Source organism: Rhipicephalus sanguineus, chromosome 5 (genome assembly GCF_013339695.2).
Source record: "Rhipicephalus sanguineus isolate Rsan-2018 chromosome 5, BIME_Rsan_1.4, whole genome shotgun sequence".
NCBI classification, from domain to species: domain Eukaryota; kingdom Metazoa; phylum Arthropoda; class Arachnida; order Ixodida; family Ixodidae; genus Rhipicephalus; species Rhipicephalus sanguineus.
In genome coordinates this window covers 182,159,463-182,181,766 of record NC_051180.1, presented here as the reverse complement: position 1 = coordinate 182,181,766, position 22,304 = coordinate 182,159,463, and the positions used below count along the sequence as shown (strand labels likewise).

Sequence of the window (22,304 nt, the reverse complement as noted above, 5' to 3'; positions counted from 1 at the left end):
TTATGGATTAAAGCGATGTTAGCATTCTTTCAAGATTCGGTACCCTCAGCTTCAAGAAAAACTTTGTATACAGGGTGACCAGTTTTTTTAACAAATCTGGTGTTACCTGATCCTCACCAGCGGCTTTCCCTCTTTTCACTCTCTCTAAGGCTTTCTTTACTTCCCCTGTCGTTACATGTGCGATGTCTGATCCATGTGGGCTGCAACAACTTTTTACATTATCGTCCTGCTTGTCCCGCATCTCTGTAAAACTTCTCAGCTACTTTAACTATCTTATCGATATTGGTAGTGACGTTGCCTTCCTTGTCTCTTAGTGCATACATCTGGTATTAGCCTGTGACCAGTTTTCTCTTCGCGGCTTTTAGGTTTACTTCGTTCTTTAGAGAATGTTCAATAACTCCATACTATACCTTCTATGTCTACCTCTTTACATCTATTGATAACCTTCGAAATCTGTGTCAGTTATATTTTGTTTGTTTATCAGCACATTGTCCGTTGCCTACAAGCTATTTACAAAGGTAATAGCTAATAGAATTAGGAGCACCTTGGAATTCAATCAGCCAAAGGACCAAGCAGGTTTTGATCGAGATGAAAATGATAGTTGTTACTTAAGAGAGAAGGGTGCAGGAAACAACGGGTGTTAAGGCCATCTTAGTCGAAATCAAGAAGAATAAATGGACATAGGCAGGTCACGTAGGGCATGGCAAGATACCCCTGGTCATTAGGACTGACAGATCGGATTCCAAGAGAACGTAAGCGCGCTAGGGATACATGATTAAACTCGGCGCAACGGACACGATCTCCAAACGAAGAATACACGACGACAGTCGTCATACCAACTTGCCCAACTATCAGTGTTACTGAGCGCTAGAGGTAGGCAGAAAGTTAGGTGGGCAGATGAGATGAAGAAGTTTGCGGGGATAACGTGGCCGCAGCAAGCACAGGACCGGGATGATTGGAGAAACATTGGAGAGGCCTTTGCCCTGCACTGGGCGCAGTCAGGCTGATGATGATTACGATACCTGGAGTAGGATAGCAGGCATTGTACTCCAATTAGGAAGCTTTGCTTTCAGTGAAATCTGTATAGACCCTTGTAGCTTTGTCCTACGAATGCGTGGATCTCAATTTTAATTTCTATAACCCTTCCTTCACATTGCGCTATTCCACAGAACTGATTTCCGAAACTAAAACTTCAACCGCATTCCTCAAGATTTGCGAGACGGCCTCAGTGGTTATTTGGTTGGAATGCATACACACTGTGGATCATTTGAATGAATGTACCTCCCAGTATATAGTGCAATTGTGTCATAAAAAATTATTTGTGAAATGGTCGCTTGAAACAAAACTCCAAGCAAGAGCATGTTAAATATTTCCTCTATGTCGTGGACTTCAATGTAAAAACTGTGTTTCATTAGTCCTCCCCCTCTCCTCATATAATAAGTAGAATTGTTTTAGACCATTCCGGTGCAAGTTGGAGGCTAGAACAGTACGAGGTGTGTTGTAAAAGAGGCTATGCATGACTGTATCTAGCATAAAGTTAGTACTGACTCTAGAGGAAAAGTTCCCCATAGGGCCCATGCACCAGAATCTCTGACCGCAGGGGCGCTGCCATTACTGTACCGTGCGAGCGTCACCAGCCCCTGAGACGCATACTAGACTTGACGGTAGTATTAAGTTTTCATCTAAATAATGAAAGTCAGCTCACGTGAAGTCTAGTTGTAAATACAGTCACGCTCAATATGACTTGCAACACGGGAGCGCGTGGCCTCACGAGTTCAAAGACTACTCATGGCTTCCACTAGCCCTTATTTCCATAACTAAATGATGTTCTAGCACTCTGGGATGATTCCAAATAAGAAAATATCATTTAGTTGCTGAAATGAAAACAAGTTGAACCCATGCGCAGTCATTTAACTCACGGGGTCATGCTCTCCTGTGTTGCAAGTGATATTGACCGCGACTGTACGTGTCAATAGAAACCACAGAAGACGATGCATTGTGACTCAAAACTCAGTCAAAAGACGCGCACTCGGCCGCGATCTCGAACTCAAGTGGATATGGTGGCGCCATCTAGCAAAAGTGCTTGCAAACGCATCCTCCGTACTCAAGGTCTCGCACCTTCCGCGCAAAGTAAAATGTCTAAATGGCCTTAAACCTTGCCCGGAAATCTTTTAAATAAACGTTAAACACTCTCTGCTTGTTGCTAATTCGTTAAAATTCCCGTTTCATTTTATTGACAGTATTACATTGAATAGCGCTACTTATAAATATAAATAAATACTTATAAATAGGCGATTTGTAAATACGTACAAAGGCAACAATGACAAAGGTACAGTAATGGCGGTGGTCTTGTGGTCGGCGCTCTTTCGGCCCAACTTTTCCTCTAGAGTCTGTACTAACTGTGTGGTATCTTGTTCATTTGTTCGCAGTTACGCAAACGATGTGAGACTTAGAGTATGATATGTACAGGTCGGTCCACTGTTAAAGGGAACACTCGAATGAGCCCCCTTCATTTTGCTGGCCCCCTCATTCCAAGTGGATGTGGAAACGTTGTTCGTTCAAGGTACTGGTCTGTCAAAGGGAGTCGGAACTGTCAACCACCAGTAGTCTTATGTAAATCTAAGCCACTGTACTGTTGCAAGAGAGCGATATCCTGACATGTCCTGAACGCAATTGTTCCCTTTAACAGTGGACCGACCTGTACGTGTGATACCTGAAGCTTGACAAGAGACCAGGTGTTCGTCTATTATAATAAGATCTTTTAATTAACTTTAACCCATGAAAGATTTTTTGACTTACCATTTCCACCTTTTGTTGGTCTTTGGTGCTTGTAACGAAAAGCAGGTTGTCAACCAGGACTGTACTCTTTTCTAGATTTAGCGTTATCATTTTGTTGAGCATTAGAGCCAGCTTTCCTGATGTCGAGCGCTCTTGCAATATTCGAGGATATATGTGCGCTCCATTGGCATCTAAGGAAGAGAATTACAGGAGGATCAAATTACATGCGTAAATACTCACACGTGCACACTGTTTGTGTCATTACCTGTGCAGTTTCTATCTCCCTAATAATAGCTCAGCACGCTTTGTAATGTATCAGTATTCTTCGAATGATATCATGGCGTATAATGCGGAATAATGATAATAAGGCAGCGTGCGGGACGCGATTGTTCGAGTAGGTTCTCGAACGTAATTTAGCCGTAATAATTACAGAGGAAAGCAGGTACAATGAATAATGTAGAAAGAGCGAAAACATCCGGTCCCTTGAACAGCCTTCAACGACCGACGGCTCTGCTCACCGCTATTGGTTCACTTCATTGCAGAGCGAGATTTTATTAGCTAACAACACCAGCCAATTTAGGTAACCATGTGGTTCAGAAAATTTCTGAAACATTACATGGCTTCTGCTGTTCTAATCAACACACAATTTCTGTAATTTACAACACCTTCTTGCTTTCCATACAGAAATCTGGGATTTTAAAAGGTTTTCCGGTTTTAGTACACAGAATTTCTCTAATTTTAAATGGGTTTTCCTTGCTCAGTGAGAAGAAATTTTCGTAATTGTATACTGTTCGCTTCGCAGCACATTAGTTTTCAAATATTCTGTATTTTACAGGTTATGCAAAATTAAAATGTATGTAGAGCGAGAACAGAAAATCTGACAGAAAGGAGCACTATTTTTTGCATCTGCATTTACCCCTCTATAGCACGCGTGCTCTCTCGGAAACGCGTCGATTCACTACATCTTTGATTGAAATACAAATAACTTTATTGACATGGAACATAGAATTTCGGGCAGTTGTCTGTCTGCGGATCTTGAAAAACATTTGTAGCTCAGTAAGAGCAAAGCGTGTTACGTGACAAAAAAAAAGTGGCATATTTTTATTTCCTAGGTCCACATCAACGTCACGGATAGCTAGCAATCATTGCTACTACAGTTTTTAGACGTCGCTGAACATACTGCACTGGTACTTGCAAGCCAATGTCCACTCTTACTCCACTTTTCCTCAAAAAATCAATTACGGCGGCAAAAATTGCTTGAGACACGTTGCGCAGTGCGATGCACGTTGCGCAGCGTGATTCATAAATAGACCGGCGTCTCGCGTCGGCGGCGTCAACAAAAGTGATGCAAAGAGTCATCATTACGCGATGACGTCACCATAAGACGTCATCATGATGTCGCATATCGCTAAAATTAGTGACGTCACGTAACGTGGGGTCACATGATGACACCATCAGTTCACATCATAACTTGGTCAAAAGTGTGCCGATCACAGAGGCAGTGCAAAACCGGGGGTGCCTCGGATCCTGGAGGCAGTGGAAAACCACGTTAGTAGCAGAAAGATTTCCAAAGGTTGCGCTGCAAGATCAATACACTGACTGAGTAAAAAAAAAGAAGATGGCTTTCGCCTTCAGTCGTCTTAGGTGAGTGCATAAGGGACCATGTGAGTTTTTCCAGTGTGATGCAATCACACGCACTCAACGCCTGAACTGGCGCGTACGATAGTATGCTCTACGCGGAAACAGCGAAGCACACTGCGCAGACAGCCAAAGCCGCTCGTCATATTTCAAAGGCGAGTGCTCCTTTGTTTACATCTCCTGCGCCAAAGTGCGCACCTCCTGGCGCACGGCTAAGCGAAGCAGCACAGCGAAATACGACGTGCACTTGCAACTGCGTTGCTGTGTATCGCTACACAAACTGTTGTCTTGGAGCGCTATAGCAACATACAATCACGTAATAGCACTTCAGTAATACAGGCTAAAGTTTAGCGATCACATAGCGCGTTAAGGAAACTCTCACTCATCTGATGAAAGAAATGTAACAAAGTGCAGCGGTTCAATGGCAGCAGACCATGGACGAGAAAACAACGAGAAGCGTCAGTCGGGACATCCACACTATAGAAACTAGGCCTTTGCAGCATGAAACAAGGAATCTATGCATTGAAGCGCGCCAAAAGCCAGGACTACAGCATGCACAAATACGCCTTTCACCTAAAACAAAACTAATTACTACCGTCAGGTCAATTCCTAAATTATAACTAATTTAATACTTGGTGGCATTTATTTTTATAGTTGTTTTTCATGTAAGAAAATGCACGTGATCGATCGTCTGTGGAGCGCCACCATTAATAACAGCAATTTTGTGGGCTTTTTTTTTCAGGAACAGATTTCTGTTAAGGAAGAATAACAGATATTTCCTGTATGACGATAGACTTTTTGTGTAAAAAATGTCTGTAAGTTTGCATATATTTTTAGTGTAGTTAACCCCAGGCGTGATATCGGGCTCGTTAATTGCGCACGAAATGGGTAGTTTAATGCTGGCCGCCCATTGAAAAAGGCTTCGTCATAGTTTGTTAATATTGTTACGCGAATGACGAATCGCTTGCACGGTAGGCTATTTAGAAGATATATTTTTAAGAGCAGCTGCAGCGCTGACCAGTCCGGCTCCGAGCTCGAGCAGCAAGCGACCCTTCGTCCTCTTCGTCGGCCACACGCGCGCGTCGACAATATGCACTCTGGCAGCGTACATTTAACATAATCCCCGGCGGCAAAGGCGTCGTCTCGGCGCATCTAGACGTCAACGTCATCGGGCAAGTGGTACTGCTTCAGGCGTGCGACGTGTACGATGTCGATGGCCTGCAGGGTGGATGAGGACGACGAGGCAGCAGGAGCGATTTCATAAGTGACGGGAGTCACCGCACGAAGCACTCGGTATGGCCCTGTGTTCCGAGAGAGCAGTTTGTAGGACAGGCCAACGTGCCGGGTCGGAGACCACACCAGAACCGAAGAACCAGGCCAAACGTGCACGTCGCGGTGTCGTTGATCGTACCAACGGCGTTGGTTCTTTTGGGACGTCAGAAGGCGAGTACGAGCGGCTTCGCGTGCATGGGCGGCCCGGTTGAATGACTGTATCGAGGGGCAATGTGGGTTCGCGGCCGAACAACGGAAAAAAATGGCGAGTAACCAGCCGTGTCATGGCGCGAACAATTGTAGGCAAATGTCACGTACGCCAAATCAAAGTCCCAGTCGGAGTGGTCTGAGGAAACATATTTTGAAAGCATGTCGGTTTGGGTTCGGTTCAGACGCTCCGTGAGGCCATTTGTTTGCGGATGGTACGACGTAGTGAGCTTGTGCCGCGTTTCACATGAACGCAGGATGTCCGCTATGACTCTCGATACAAATGTGCGGCCACGGTCCATGAGCAGCTGGCGTGGAGCACCATACTGCAAGATCACGTCGCGCAGAAGAAAATTGGCGACATCTCTGGCGCAGCTTGTTGGAAGAGCTCATGTGAAGGCGTAGCGTGTGGCGTAGTCTGTGGTCACAGCTATCCACCTGTTGCCAGCAGAAGACAGGGGAAAAGGGCCGAGTAGGTCCAAGCCGACGCGTAAGAAGGGTTCGGACGAAATGTCGAGTGGTTGAAGGCGCCCAGCCGGAAGCTTCGACGGTGTTTTGCGGCGCTGATATTTCTCACACGCCGTGACGTATCTTCTGACGGAGCGCGCAAGACCTGGCCAATAGAAGCGACGGCGGATCTGGTCGTATGTGCGGAACACGCCAAAGTGACCGGCATTTGGGACATCGTGAAGTTCGTGGAGTACAGCCGAGCGGAGGTGTTTGGGTATAACAACATCGAGGCGCTCGATGATAGCCCGTAAGGATGCATCACAGTGTTGCTCGTCGGCTATGTGCTTCAGTTGGGAAACGGAGCACACGCAAGCGTCGGTGTCAGGGACGGTGCGCAACTCGCCAACCGGATAGCGAGAGAGGCAGTCGGCGTCCTGATGCAGGCGTCCAGACTTGTACGTTACTGCAAAAGTGTACTCTTGCAGTCGCAGAGCCTAGCGACCAAGTCGACCTGTGGGATCCCTTAATGATGAAAGCCAGCAGAGCGCGTGGTGGTCAGTGACGACGGAGAAGTTGAAGTTGAAGTTTATTTCAGGCAAAAGCAAAAAAAAAAGAAACGTGCAATTTGCCTAGGGGACCGGCGAAAAGGCATAAAAGCCTTACAACGCGCCTGCTTCAGTGAAAAGAGTCATTAAGAAAGTAAGCATAAACGCGTTTCTATACGCAAAACATATCTGTACAGGAAAACATAAATGAGCGGAAAATTTGCCAAGGCAATGAAATCAATAAACCACATATGTGTCTCACAAATCAAACAAACTGTAGAGGACATAAACAAACGCTAATGTAAGACGTAAAATACTTGAACAAACTTGAAATTTCAATACACAAGGTTTCAAAAATCGAAAATCAAAAGGTAACAACATCAATAAGCAATATGTGTGACCAATAAATTAAAGACAGTTTAGATAACATAACTAAACGTTAATGTGAATTACACAGAGAAAATACTTCAGGGAGTGTGAAACAAAGAGGATGTGAGTGCCATATAAATATGGACGGAACTTGGAGACCGCCCAGACAAGAGCAAGGCGTTCTCGCCCCGTGAGTGAATAGTTGCGCTCCGCAGGTGTAAGGAGGCGGCTAGCGTAGGCGATAACGCGGTCGTGTCCCTGTTGACGTTGGGCGAGAACGGCTCCGATCCCGTGACCACTGGCATTATTTCTGACCTCAGTCGGGGCGGATGAGTCAAAGTGGGCCAATACAGGTGGCGTCGTCAAAATTGTGATGAGGTGAGAGAACGCGGCAGCTTGAGTGGACCCCCACGAAAATGGGACGTCTTTCGTCAGAAGATCGGTAAGTGGTCGAGCGATTGCCGCAATGTCTTTCACGAACCGCCTGAAGTAGGAACAGAGTCCCACAAAACTCCGGACATCTTTGGCGGATTGGGGTACTGGGAAACTGGGGACGGCACGAATTTTCTCAGTGTCCGGCCGCACACCAGAAGCATCAACAAGTTGGCCCAACGCTGTAATCTGTCGGTGGCCGAAGTGACACTTCGACGAGTTCAACGGGAGGCCAGCATTGCGGAAGACGTCGAGAATAGCCGACAGACGCTCAAGGTGGGTCTCAAAGGTAGGTGAAAATACGAGGACGTCGTCTAGGTAGCACAGGCATGTTGACCATTTGAACCCTTGTAGCAGAAGTCCATCATACGCTCGAACGTGGCTGGGGCGTTGCATAGACCAAAGGGCATAATCTTGAATTGGTACAGGCCATCAGTAGTGACGAAGGTGGTCTTTTCTTGGTCTTTCTCGTCCACGGCCATCTGCCAATAACCGGAGCGAAGGTCGACGAATGAAAAGTAGCGTGCACCATCGAGACAATCGAGAGCGTCATCAATGCGGGGCAAAGAATTCACATCCTTTTTCGTAATTCGATTTAGATGCCGGTAATCGATGCAGAAACGCCATGTATTGTCCTTCTTTTTAACCAGGACGACGGGCGACGCCCAAGAGCTTGATGAGGGATCAATAATGCCTTTAGCTAACATCTTGTTCACTTCGTCTTGAATAATCTTGCGCTCCGATACGGACACCCGATATGGTCGACGGTGAATGGGAACAGCATCATCTGTGTTGATACGATGCTGCACAAGAGAAGTTTGGCCGAGTGGTCGATTGTCAAGGTCGAAGATGTCGCGGTAGGAAGCCGAAAGGCGGATGAGGGCGGCTGATAGCGCTGGGGGGAGGTCTGGGGCGATCATGGGGCGAAATGCCATGTCGAGGCATGTGGCATCGGGTGGGCGAAAAAGAAAATTGGATCATACGTCTGCTGCAAAATGGTGAAGTGGTCATTGGCTAAGGACCGCAACGTGGCGATTATGACGCCTTGAGGGAGGACTTGCTTCGAGAAGCCGAAATTTATAACGGGGGGATGTATCCGGTTGGCGGCTATAGTTATGACGCAGTGAGGCACAGTGATGTCACGCACCAGAAGGACATCAGGAATCGGCGTGACGATGTAGTCCCCATCCAACACGGATGAAGTCGTGGCGAATTAGGCGAATGTTAGGGCTTTGGGTGGTAGGCAGATGAAATCCGTGGCACAGAGGCTGTGCTGAAGTTCGGGGTGAATATCCGGCTGAAGAGGAAGGTCCAAGCAAGGAGTACCAGCGGAACAGTCTATCAGGGCAGAATGGGTTGACAGGAAGTCCATCCCTAAGATGAGGTCATGAGGACAATTATGGAGCCCGGTGAATAGGTCAGGAACGTAGTGGTGGGCGACGCTTATGCGAGCTGTACACATTCCTGTGACAGGAAAAGTTCCGCCATCGGCAACGCGTACAGCTTTTGTAGTAGCAGGCGTGAGTACTTTATTCAGGCGGCGACAAAGATGAGCACTGATTATGAACACGTGAGCTTCAGTATCGACCAGTGCCGTCAAAGAAATACCGTCCACACGCACATCGATGAAGTTTTTGTTCGTAGGAAGCGTCAACGGAGGGTTTGGTTCAGACGGAGATGATGCAGTGCTACCTGCACGATCTAGTTTTCCGTCGGGTACGATGCAAAGTTGGGCGGCGAGGGATGGCGGTATGGTCGGGGCGACGGGGAACGACGGCGCTGAGGGGACGGGGAACGAGCAGGAAGACGGCTGTTAGGTGTGTCAAAAGCAGGGTCCGGACGGCTGGGCGAATACCGGCGAAGACCTTCATATGAGCGAGAAGGCGAGAAAAACTGGTTCCTATATGGCGGCGTCCAAGTGGCGCGGCAGTAGCGGGAGCATGTCCAACGTGGTGGCACCGGAAGCAGATCGGTTTGTCGTCGGGAGTTCGCCATTCCGTGGGGTTGAGAGATCGTGGAGGAACGAATGGGTCACTTTGAGATGCATTCATGGGCAATGGTCTGGAGGAGGGGCGAGAGACGGGGCAGGCGACAGCGACCCCGAGGTTGGCGAATTCTTGTCGTACGACCGCCTGAATAACGGAGACCGCGGGGGTTGTTTGTATAGTGGCGTGGTCGAATGGAGAGGGCTGAAGCGGCGCTGGACTGGTCGCTTCAAGTTCCCGTCGAACGATACGCGTTACACTCTGCTCAAAGGGCGGTGTGGCGGCGGAATCGGAGCAGGTGGACGTGGCAGCCGTGTTTGGCAACCGAGAAAATTGAGGGCGCACACGACGGCTTTTTGTCGTCTCGAAACGGCTGCATTCTTGGATGATGCGGTCGATAGTCGAGACGATGGTGTAGACCAGCAAAGTGAAAGCGTCGTCCGCGCTTCCCTTCAAAACATGACGCACTTTGTCACCTTCGGACATTGCCTCGTCCACTTTCCGGCTGTGATGTGCAAGTGCGCGTTTGAAAAAGGCGCGACGCAAGGACAAACCAAAGAAGACGACGACGATGACTCGTGGCCGTAGCGCGTGTGAGCGTGAACAATTTTAGCCCAATGAAGGGCCGCCACGGTGTTCGGGAAGAAAAGCCGCGGGTGAAGAACGGGAGAGCGGGGAGACGTGGCCGGGACGTGACCGAGTGAAGAAGGCAACCAGGGCGCGGGAGTGGCGGCCGGCAGAGTTCCTGCATCGAGGCCGCTGCGGGCTCCCACCTGGGTGCGTACCCAGCTTCTTCAATCGTCTGGCGTTGGCCAGACACACGCTGCTCATCGTCTGGCGTTGGCCAGTCAACACCGGCGTCTCCCGCTTCAAACCCAGTCTGCGGCTGGCGAACGCCGAAGGGGCGTCCGGCCGTTGACCTCGACTCACCCCACGCTTCTGTCCACCCGAGTGAGCGTCTACCGCACCTCTAGCAATTGGCGTCTGTGTGAGTTCGTCTGTGCCTTGCCTTCACAGTCTTCGCTACAAGCTCCGCGTCCCGATGAGCGGTGACACTGCTTTTTCTTTTGTACTTATTTTCTGTGAACTGTTCGCGTCTGTTAACGTTTTCCTACTCTTGTTAACTTCTTTTCCGCTTGCATTTTCTGTACTTTTCTCTTCCCTTCGCTATTCATATTTCCGCTGTGTAAATACATTGAGTGTTTGGTTTCTGGTGTGCACAAATGGTCTCGCCTCCTTTCTTGATGACGGTTATGTCATCAGTTACATGTTTACCGAACCTACACGAGAGCGTATCGAATAAATAGCCTCGTGACAAATGGCGTCCGCGACAGGACGAGACCGTTTTTGCAATTTAGGTGTTTTGCACAAGGAAGGGAAATGAGCACGTCAGATCTAACGGCGTTAGCGATACGCATGGGGCTTGAGGGCGATGAGTTGAAGGCATGGCTTGATGAGCGTGAGGCACAAGCTCGCGAAGATAGGGCAAATTTAGAAGAATTGGCTAGGCGACCAGGGCGCGTACCCAGCTTCTTCAATCGTCTGGCGTTGGCCAGGCAAGACCGGCGTCTCCCGTCTCAACCCCAGTCTGCGGAGTGCGCGTTTGAAAAAGGCGCGACGCAAGGACAAACCAAAGAAGACGACGACGATGACTCGTGGCCGTAGCGCGTGTGAGCGTGAACAATTTTAGCCCAATGAAGGGCCGCCACGGTGTTCGGGAAGAAAAGCCGCGGGTGAAGAACGGGAGAGCGGGGAGACGTGGCCGGGACGTGACCGAGTGAAGAAGGCAACCAGGGCGCGGGAGTGGCGGCCGGCAGAGTTCCTGCATCGAGGCCGCTGCGGGCTCCCACCTGGGCGCGTACCCAGCTTCTTCAATCGTCTGGCGTTGGCCAGACACACGCTGCTCATCGTCTGGCGTTGGCCAGTCAACACCGGCGTCTCCCGCTTCAAACCCAGTCTGCGGCTGGCGAACGCCGAAGGGGCGTCCGGCCGTTGACCTCGACTCACCCCACGCTTCTGTCCACCCGAGTGAGCGTCTACCGCACCTCTAGCCGTTGGCGTCTGTGTGAGTTCGTCTGTGCCTTGCCTTCACAGTCTTCGCTACAAGCTCCGCGTCCCGATGAGCGGTGACACTGCTTTTTCTTTTGTACTTATTTTCTGTGAACTGTTCGCGTCTGTTAACATTTTCCTACTCTTGTTAACTTCTTTTCCGCTTGCATTTTCTGTACTTTTCTCTTCCTTTCGCTATTCATATTTCCGCTGTGTAAATACATTGAGTGTTTGGTTTCTGGTGTGCACAAATGGTCTCGCCTCCTTTCTTGATGACGGTTATGTCATCAGTTACATGTTTACCGAACCTACACGAGAGCGTATCGAATAAATAGCCTCGTGACACCGGCCAAGTGCGAGGACTTCTTGTATGTAGGAGACATACGATTCAGTTGGCGACTGGACGCGGGTAGCGAGCTCCTGTCGTGCAGCCGCTTGGCGACCGGTCGGGTTCCCAAGGATGTCACGTAGCTTCTCCTTCAACGTGTCCCAGCTGGTGAGCTCGGTCACATGTGTTTTGTACCACACACGCGAGGTTCCGTCCAAGTAGACGAGAACATTAGCGAGCATCATGGCAGGGTCCCAGCGGTGAGTTTGACTGACCCGTTCATACAGGTGAAGCCAGTAGTCGACGTTGAGGCCAGGTTGCGCAGAGAATGTCCCGGGATCACGGGGTGTGGGGACCGCGAGAAAGGTTGCCGTAGGAGCCGCAGATGGAGATGGGGACGGGTTGTCATTGGAAGCCATGGCGGGAAGCTGGATGATGCGGCCACTGCGGAGCTGTGTGGTGAGGACGGGGAACGTTCCACCTCCACCACATATGTTACCCGAGCGACGAGTCGCTTGCACGGTAGGCTATTTAGAAGATATATCTTTAAGAGCAGCTGCAGCGCTGACCAGTCCGGCTCCGAGCTCGAGCTCGAGCAGCAAGCGACCTTCGTCCTCTCCGTCGGGCGCACACGCGCGTCGACAATATTGCCGCGTCCATATTTGTGTCTGTCTATACGCTGGCGACGACAAAGAAGACAACCGGTGCGCTCGAGAGGCGCAGCGGAAAAGACTGAAAAAGAAGACGTTCTTGGCGGCTGCACGCCTTCAGCGCTATCTTGGAGTACGACACGCCGTACGCCTTTCTAAATAAAGCCCCCGTGTTTTATAACCCGCGACACTGGTGGAGGTGCTGGGTACCATCGCCTCATGATCGGTACTCCTGTGAGCAGCCCTGCATCCAGCCCCCCGAGACCGCCACGCGTGGAGACGCCTGTACACCGCTCAAGCCGTCGCCTGCAAGGTCTGAGACCAGAATTTGGCCTTTTACAAGGACCCCCGCTGCCGACAGCCACCCCTGCTCAAGAAATGGCGTTTTCAAGAAGCCCTACGCAGGTAACGGTCCAGAATCTTCGGATTCCCGAACCATTTCACGGCCGCCCGAACGAAGATGCGGAAGACTGGCTTGAGGAGTTTGAACGGGTAGCGAAGTCGAACCACTGGAGCCCCGACGAGAAGCTCTTCCACGTATACTTTGCCCTTGAAGACGGTGCGAAGACGTGGTTCATAAACCGCGAGGCAACTCTGACAACATGGGACGAGTTTTGCCGTCGGTTACGCGATACCTTCGGCAACACAGACCGACGTGAAAACGCGCAACGCCTTCTTGAGTCACGCATCCAACAGCTACATGAAGGCGTCGCCATGTTTGCCGAGGATATGGTGCGTTTGTTCCACCGCGCTGACCCCAACATGTCCGAGGCTAAGAAGCTAAGCCATCTCATGAGAGGCGTCAGAGAACAGCTGTTTGTTGGTCTCGTGCGCAATCCGCCGACAACAGTCGACGAGTTTATCAGGGAAGCCACCGCAATAGAGCGGGCGCTGCAGCAACGGTACCATCAATGCGATCGCCGAGCCACCGGTGCACCTGCAGGTGCCGCAGCACTCACTGCGACCGATGAGTGTTCTCTACGCTTACTCATTCGACAGATCGTGCGCGAGGAGATTGCAAAGGAGAACGCAAGGTGCACATCGCCGTCGCAATCGCCGCAGCAGCAGGAGTTCACGGTTGCATCCGTCGCTGAAGTCGTCCGCCAGGAACTTCGCCAAGCGTTTGCCTCTCCCGAGCCATACCCTGATGCGTCGTACCAGCCTAACGCATATACCTACGTCTGCGGGTGGTAAGCAGTAGTTTTGCGGTGAACAACGTTGCACTCTTTGAGGATGGCTTCGACGACTTCCGACAGGAAGACACGGCCTCGATCGCTGAGCAGCTCCTGCGGTGGACCGTGGCGCAGCATGAACCGATGGAGCAGGAAGGAGGCTACATCGCGCGCTGTAGCCGCGGGGAGGGCGGCAGTTTCGGCGTATCGCGTAAGGTGGTCTACAGCGACGATGGCCCAGCGGTTACCAGCCGACGTCAGAGGAAGTGGCCCATACAAATCGATGCCAACGCGCCCAAACGGCCGGTCAGGGCAAGGTAAAGGCTGTAGACCTGCTGGTGACTGGTGCGTTGAAGCTTTGCGGCGCTGACAATCGATGCAGGAGCGAACGAACTTCTGCACGTAGCGGTACATCCCTCGCCAAAAGTACCGTTGGCGAATGCGGTGGTATGTTTTCGATACCCCAGAGTGCGCACACTGCGGATCAGCGTGGAACGATTCGCATATGTCAGAACGGAGACTGCGGGGTATTACTAGTAGCCACTGGCGGCCGTCGGCTTTATAATTGCGTCGGTGAAGGAGGTCGTCGCGAATGGCGAAATGATGGGCTTGACGACGCAACGCGCGAGTGGATGGTGTTGCCGATGGATCAGTGAGCAAGTCTATCAGTGAAGCGATCCACTGATCCTTGCGCTGTTCGGTAGCGATGGTGTGAATGTCGATGGAAGAAACGGCATTGTGAGACATTGAGCTGTGGGTATTGTCGTCAGGCAAGGGGGAGCGCGAGAGTGCGTCGGCGTCAGCATGCTGGCGTCCGTTGCGGTACAGCACGCGGATGTCGTAGTCCTGTAGGCGAAGTGCCCAGCGGGCGAGGCGGCCTGATGGATCCTTCAATGATGACAGCCAGCATAGTGCATGGTGGTCGGTGATGACATCAAATGGGCGACCATACAAATAAGGTCGGAACTTCGTAAGGGCCCAGATAATCGACCTGGGTCTTTGTGCCTATTACCGGCGATTTATAGCGGACTTTGCGCACATCGCCTCTCCACTCACCCGCCTCACAAGGGAAGATGTTGCGTTTGTATGGGGCGAAGAGCAAGAAGCGTCGTTCAACGAGTTGCGGCATCGTCTACAAACTCCGCCCGTACTCGCTCACTTCGATGAGGATGCACCAACAGCCATCCATACAGACGCCAGCAATGTGGGCCTCGGCGCTGTTCTTGTTCAGTGCCAAGATGGTGCGGAGAGAGTATTTCGCCCGTATTTATATGGCCGCGCTTTCCAAGTGGTAAGCGACCACCACTCCCTGTGTTGGTTGACCAACATGAAAGACCCGTCTGGACGTTTGGCACGCTGGAGCTTACGGCTTCAAGAGTACGACATGACCGTAGTCTACAAGTCGGGAAGGCAGCACTTAGATGCCGATTGCCTATCAAGATCACCGATTAAACCACCGAGCCCAGAGGATGATGAATGCGCAGGCTTTTTAGGAGTTGTCGATGCGGCTGTCATCTCCCGGCAACAGCAAGACGATCCGGAGCTCAACTCAGCCACGAATGCGCCGAGAGTGTTTTCGAGAAATTTATCAGCATTCTGCTTGCGTAACGGAATTCTCTATAAGAAGAATTTCTCATCAACAGGCAAAAGCTACCTGCTGGTAGTTCCGGAAATCCTCCGCAAAGAAATTTTGCAAGCCTGTCATGACGAAGCCACGTCGGGCCACCTCGGTTTCACAAGAACATTGACACGTATCAAAGAAAAATACTACTGGCCAAGAATAGCAGTGGAGGTGAAGCATTACGTGCGAACATGCATTGACTGTCAGCGGCGCAAGGTACCACCGGTCAAACCCGCTGGGCTTTTACATCCCGTTCCAGTACCGGAAACTCCGTTCGCTCAAATTGGCATGGACCTTTTGGGCCCATTTCCAACATCGGACAGCGGTAACAAATGGGTTATAGTGGCGACGGGCTACCTCACCCGATACGCCGAGACCAAGGCGATTCCGAGCGGCACTGCAGCTGAAGCGGCCCGGTTCTTCATTGAGAACATCGTGCTGAGACATGGTGCTCCCGCGGTCGTGATAACAGACAAAGGTACCGCGTTTACAGCCGAGCTGTTGCGCAGTGTGCTTACGCTCAGTGGTACAGCGCATAGGAAGACGACAGCTTATCACCCACAAACAAATGGACTTACGGAACGACTGAACAAGACTATCGCCGACATGCTTTGCATGTACGTTGACGTGGAACACAAGAATTGGGACAGGATTTTGCCGTACGTCACATTCGCGTATAATACGGCACGCCAACAAACAACGAAAATGACACCGTTTGCACTGATTCACGGCAGAGACGTAACTACGATGCTTGATGCTATGCTGCCTCATGACGGTGATTCAGAGACGGACGCCGCAGATTTCACTGAGCGCGCCGAGGAAGCAAGACAGCTTGCCCGCGTCAGAATAACTAGCCAGCAAGAACTTGACGCTCAACGGTACAATCTCCGCCATCGATTCGTCACGTTTAAGCCCGGGGAAAGAGTCTGGGTTTGGTTCCCTGTACGACGGCGAGGCCTCTCGGAGAAACTTCTGCGCCGATACTTCGGACCCTACAAGGTTCTGCGCCGCCTTAGCGACGTCACGTACGAAGTCGTCCCTGACGGCTCTTCTTGTTCAAAGCGCCGCCAGCATCTGCCTGAGACAGTGCACGTGGTACGCATGAAGCCGTACTTTTCTGAGTGATGTGACCGCCCACTCGCTAACTGCGCATCGACTGCTACTTCGTGAGCATCGAGACGATGCTCGCTCTGGAGGGAGGGTAATGCCGCGTCCATATTTGTGTCTGTCTATACGCTGGCGACGACAAAGAAGACAACCGGTGCGCTCGAGAGGCGCAGCGGAAAAGACTGAAAAAGAAGACGTTCTTGGCGGCTGCACGCCTTCAGCGCTATCTTGGAGTACGACACGCCGTACGCCTTTCTAAATAAAGCCCCCGTGTTTTATAACCCGCGACAATATGCACTCCGGCTGCCTACATGTAGCAATATTACCCTCCACCGCAACAAGAATGTGTGCAGGTGGGCATATTGCCTGGAGACATGCACTGAGTACTTTGCTGCTTCGCAAAATGACGACGCATTAGTACATCGCGGGTGCTTCGGAAGCGTACTTGCAGAAGGTCGCCTTAATGATCTTACAAATGGTTCTGAGGAGGCCGCTTTTCAAGCTTGTGATGTGACTGTGTGGCACGTTACGCGCAGGCCTGGAGTTTTAACTGCCGAGCACTTTAAAGGGCCGCCCTGTCGACGTCTTACGTCTCGCGTTGGCGTTACGCAGGTCCCACGTATGGTGCACATAAGCCGAGCAGGCTGCGCGTTTAGAACGCCAGCGCTTGCTTGCCCGGAACACCAGCGTCACCGAATGGCTAATTTGGCTGTCCGAGCCAGCCAAGCGACAGCGAAACGCCAGCGTCGGGAGACAGCCACAGATCTATGGAAGAGAAAAGCGGAGGCGAAACGCCAGCGCCGGCAGTCAGAACTACCGCGCTCGAAGCAGCCAACAGTAGAAACATAGTTGGGTCATTCCATATCAAGTGTACCTGGTAAACTTTCGGCCATCTCCGATCATGCTGAAAAAAATCGTGCTAGTATATGTGAATGTGAGAAGCAGTTATTAAGGTGCTATATTTGGGCAAAAATATGGTGTTGCCTAGAGGGCGCTTCGAACTTTGGGTACGGAAGTGAAGCTGTGTCGCGCTAAATAATTTGTATGAAGTTACTGGTTTCCGAAATGATTTTTTCCTTTATCTCAAGACGCTGATCTTCATAGCTACAATAGTTCATACATTTTTCTTTTAATTTTCACTATTTTTGGCCTAGTAAAAAAATTGCAAAATGCGGCATGTTTAGCGCTTTTTAGAAAAGCACATATTTTTTCGGGAGTAATATATTCACATCGCGGGCTTTATGGGTTTCTATATTAAATGATAAAAATACTGCGAGACCAAATTAAGCTGAAACATTGTAACAATATTGTGTCAAAGTTGGAAAAAAATGGCATTTTGACTCATATTGCGGCTTCATTTTTGCAATGTAGCGGTCCAAGTAAAAATATCACTTATACATCGTTCTGTAGTATGTTTCCTTGGTAATATATATAGAAAGCTTTAAAAGAGTAGTTTTAGTTTTAAGCGAGAAAAAAATTTCCTAACCTAATATTCCCAAGGTTGTAAGAAGTTTGCCTTTGCCTCGCCTTCACTGCAGAGAAGGTCAGCACAATATTCCAGCGGGGCTTTTTGGCAGTGAATAATGGAAATCATACAACTGCTTGTCACTTGTTTTGGTAATACTGCTGTGTAAAACGTGAAAAACGGCAATAGGGTTAAAATTATGGAATCGTATCTTCTCTCATGGACCATCAAAGGGCAGGTAAAATTCAACAGCTTCATAGTTCAAAGGGGGAGAATTGTAATGTAGTCGATGGCCTGCAGGACAGTTCAGGGGCGTCGTGATTGGCTTCTGATAATTAAGATACATGGTCTTACGTAATAATTAACGGCATAATAAAATATACTTTGCTTCAGTTGTTTTTATGATGTTTCAGGTATAGGTCGATGTGTGATCGCTTACCACTGGTTTGCATGATGAAATGATGTATCCTAGGTGTAGAGGTTCGAGATGATTCGATATCGTGCCCATAACTGACACCTCATTCGCCATTTCCGGATGCGATTTAACATTTTCATCCCTCATTTTCTTATGGCTCTATGGTGCTGAAAATATTAAAAGTCCGTGACCATTACCGGACGGGGTCTTGACATTCTGAGCACCTTCGGACCGTTAAGAGGGGAATCTAAAAATAGCGAAACTGGTGACATAGGGCATCCCTGCATTAAAGACGAACGAACAATAATGCGCTCTGTAAGTTCTTAATTCATAATCACACCCGTTGCACAGTTCCGATGTGCTGTTCGAGAGAGAAACACAGAGAGAAAAAATTAGAGAGAGAGGGAGAAAGAAATAGAAATAAAGAGGAAAGATAAATTGAGAGGGAGAGAGAGAATGAAAGGGAGGAACGTGAAAAAGATGGAAAGAGCAACAAAAAGATAAAGAAATGACAGAAAGAGAAGGAAAGAAATAGAAAGAAACACAGACAAGAAAGATATCGAATAAAGGCAGGGAGAGGGAAAGAAGGAGAGCACTAGAGAACGAGAAAAATAAAGGGAAATGAGGAAGGCGGGCCAACCCCACTTACCCAACCCCACGTTGTGTATGCATCCTTCCTGTGTCCTGTCGATTAGTTGCGCTATACAATCTACAGCCATGCTTTACCAACACGCCCAGTCTTCAGCCTTACCAACCCCGCAGTTTTATCAGGCATGGCACCATTAGCGCGAGGCTGCTTGCGAAGCCCATTCTGCGCAACTTCAAATGGTACACGTTCTTGTGCTGCCTCGACGACGTCCTTGTTTTAGCTCCGCACTTCTCCAAGGATCTTCGACGCCTACGGCATGTTTTGACGCGTTTTAACAACGTCAGCCGACAACTGAATCTAAAGAAGTGTCAATTTTCAGCATGACAGCTGACAATACAAGGCTATGTCTTGTCCAAAGACGGAATTCTCCCTGATCAAGCCACGCTTGGGTCGTGGCCCAGTTCCCGAAACCTACGTAGGCCAAAGAATTGCGCAGTTTAGCTGGACTATGCTCCTACTGTCGACGCTTCATTCGAAACTTCACCACTATCATACCGCCGCTGACAAAGCTCGTCGGCAGTAACGAGTACCTCCATTAGCGGCCATGAGAGCGCGACGACGCGTTCGCAAAGCTGGGTCGTTTGTTGACGGCTCCTCTCACACTACGCCACTACGACCCTACGGCGTCTACAGAGGCAAACACGAACGCTAGCGGTGGTGCCTTCGGCGCTGTTCTTGCACAGCGCAAATCAGGATTACCTAAATATGTCGTGACCTATGCAAGTCGTACGCTTGCTAAAGCCAAGACCAATTGCTCCGTCACGGAAAAAGAATGCCCGGCGATCATCTGGGCCATTACGAAGTTCCGACCTTATTTGTATGATCGTTCATTTCATGTCGTTGTGCACCACCAAGCACTTTGTTAGCTGTCGTCGTTAAAGGATCCTTTCGGCCATTACGCATATCGGACACTTCCCCTGTAGGACTACGATATGCGCTTGCTGTAGCGCAGTGGACGACAGCAGTCGGACGCCCACGCCGCGCGCTACAGCGATGTGCTGTCCAAGACTGCAATGTCGCCCGCGGAACCTCCAAATGAGCGGTCAGTTATGTTTGCGGCCTCAAGGCTTCACGCAACCAGACATGTTCACTTTAAATAAATATTCTCGGTGTTCAGGAGGTCGGAGAAGCAGCACGACGTAACGTTTTGTTCGGGAAGTTTACGCCCCTCTCCTCCCGGCAATGGGTTAGCGGGGTTTTGGCTGGTCATAAAATATCGCTTGTAAGTTGACGGATGCTCTGCCTGTAGCATTCAGCCGGGATGCAAGAACCAAAAAGCAGTTTATTTAGGAACACCCCCAGCATATATAGCCGTCGACATTACAGGCACGTGCTGGCTAATCTTTGCAGTCCGTCACTGTAAACCATTAGATACGTACGACGCATGCGTAGTACACCTTCCTATACACGATACACCTTCCTATACACGATACACCTTCCTGGACCCTTTAACAGTTTCTTAAAGCCGAGATACACAATGGACTTGATTGAAGTTATGATCGTACTGCAGACGTCTTGGCTGGCGAGTTGCCCTCTGAGACCGTCTTGGGAGCAGTGTAGGGGTTGGAGCCGTGTTTGCGTGCATCCCAGTTGGTGCTGTCACCTCTGGCTGGTCGTCCTCGCTTTCCGGCTCGTCGCTGTCGATGCCATCGTGTCGAAAGGGTTCACGCGTTGGAATCGGGTGTCTCCGGTTCCGACGAAGCACTTTGTCATCTTCGGTAACGACGCGATAGGACCTTGGCGCTACAGGTTCCACGACCTGTGCTTTGCGGGTCCATGCTTTATCTCGAATCCTCACCACTTCTCCTTTCTTGAGCACTGGTAGGTCCTTGCGGTTGTCGACTTGCCTGCGCTTGAACACGGATTTTTTCATTTGCGGGCTGAAGTCGGGAAGCCTGGTTCGTAGCCTCCGGCCATGCAACAGCTCGCCCGGGCAGCGGCCGTCTTCCAATGGTGTAGATCGGTAACTGAGAATGCCCAGCCAGAAGTCGTCGCGATTCTCTTGTGTCTTTTTCATAATCCGTTTTACTATTTGGACACCCTTTTCCGCCAATCCATTGGACTGCGGAAAGCCAGGACTAGATGTCACGTGCCTGAAGTCGTACCTGGATGCAAAGGTAGCAAACTCATGAGACGCGAACTGAGGGCCATTGTCACTGCAAACCTCGACTGGGATTCCATATCGCGCAGAAATGCAGCTCAATTTTTCAATGACTGTGCTAGACGTGGTATCGCTCAGTTTTTCCACCTCCGGGAAGCTTGAATGCGCGTCGAAAACGCACAAGTACGAGCTTCCTCCGTGCTGAAAGATATCAACGCCCACTCTGTACCAGGCGTGATCTGGCGTGGGTCTAAGCATAAAATGCTCGCTTGGTTGCTTATATACATATTTTCGACACACGGCGCAGCTTTTTAGCATATTTTCAATGTCTGCGTTAAGTCCGGGCCAGAATACCAATCGTCGGGCTCGTGCCTTGCATTTGTTTACGCCCAAATGCCCTTCGTGTATACCTTGAAGCATTTCTTTCCTCATACACTTTGGGACAACTACTTTGGTGCCTTTCAGCACCACTCCCTCTATCAAAGACAGCTCAGCAGTGAAAGGTTTCATGCAGCCATCAATACTACCACAGCCGCTGATGTAGCGAATCACTTCTTTCAAGTCCGGGTCGCTTGCCGCCGCGGCAGCTAAACGATCCAGGGTTTTTTTGCTTACCAGGTCCGAGACTGCACCACTTGCGTGAACTTCTATTTCTTCGGTTGAGCCAACCGTGTCCTGGAGTTAGTTGACGGGTGATGACCTCGAGAGCATGTCGGCCAGCAGCAATTCTTTCCCTGGTACAAATTCAAGCACATAGTCGTAGTTCAGTAAGTGCAGGAAGAAACGCTGAAGACGTGGCGGCATATCACCGATTCCTTTGGATGCAATGGCTAACAGTGGGCGGTGATCTGTCTCTATGACTATCTTGCGCCCGTATACAAAATGATGAAATTTTTCACAACCGAACGTTATTCCCATCGCCTCTTTTTCAATTTGCGAGTACCTTTGTTCAGTTTCATTCATCACGCGCGATGCATACGCAACAGGCCGCCAACTGTCACCGTGCAGCTGTAGAAGTGCGGCGCCCAGTCCATGTTTAGAAGCATCCGCAGAAATTTTTGTTTCCCTGGC

At 50.0% G+C, this 22,304-nt stretch overlaps 2 protein-coding genes across 2 annotated transcripts in view; both read right to left on the bottom strand.

Annotated features, from left to right (window-relative positions):
• Positions 1 to 22,304, bottom strand: part of LOC119394493 (venom metalloproteinase antarease-like TtrivMP_A) — a 208,404-nt gene that overhangs the window by 151,768 nt on the left and 34,332 nt on the right. The window contains exon 2 of the mRNA XM_037661798.2: positions 2,800 to 2,969. Within this exon, the coding sequence (XP_037517726.1) occupies positions 2,800 to 2,969 (170 nt within the window). The remainder of the gene's footprint in view (positions 1 to 2,799; positions 2,970 to 22,304) is intronic.
• On the bottom strand, positions 20,585 to 21,626 carry LOC125758485 (uncharacterized protein K02A2.6-like). The gene has a single exon (XM_049415798.1). The coding sequence runs from the start codon at positions 21,549 to 21,551 to the stop codon at positions 20,592 to 20,594; it is 960 nt and encodes a 319-aa protein (XP_049271755.1). The 5' UTR covers positions 21,552 to 21,626; the 3' UTR covers positions 20,585 to 20,591.

Bases quoted from the DNA above. Each gene is read 5' to 3' on its own strand.
- LOC125758485 (XM_049415798.1), bottom strand. From the start codon at position 21,551: ATGCTAAAAAGCTGCGCCGTGTGTCGAAAATATGTATATAAGCAACCA.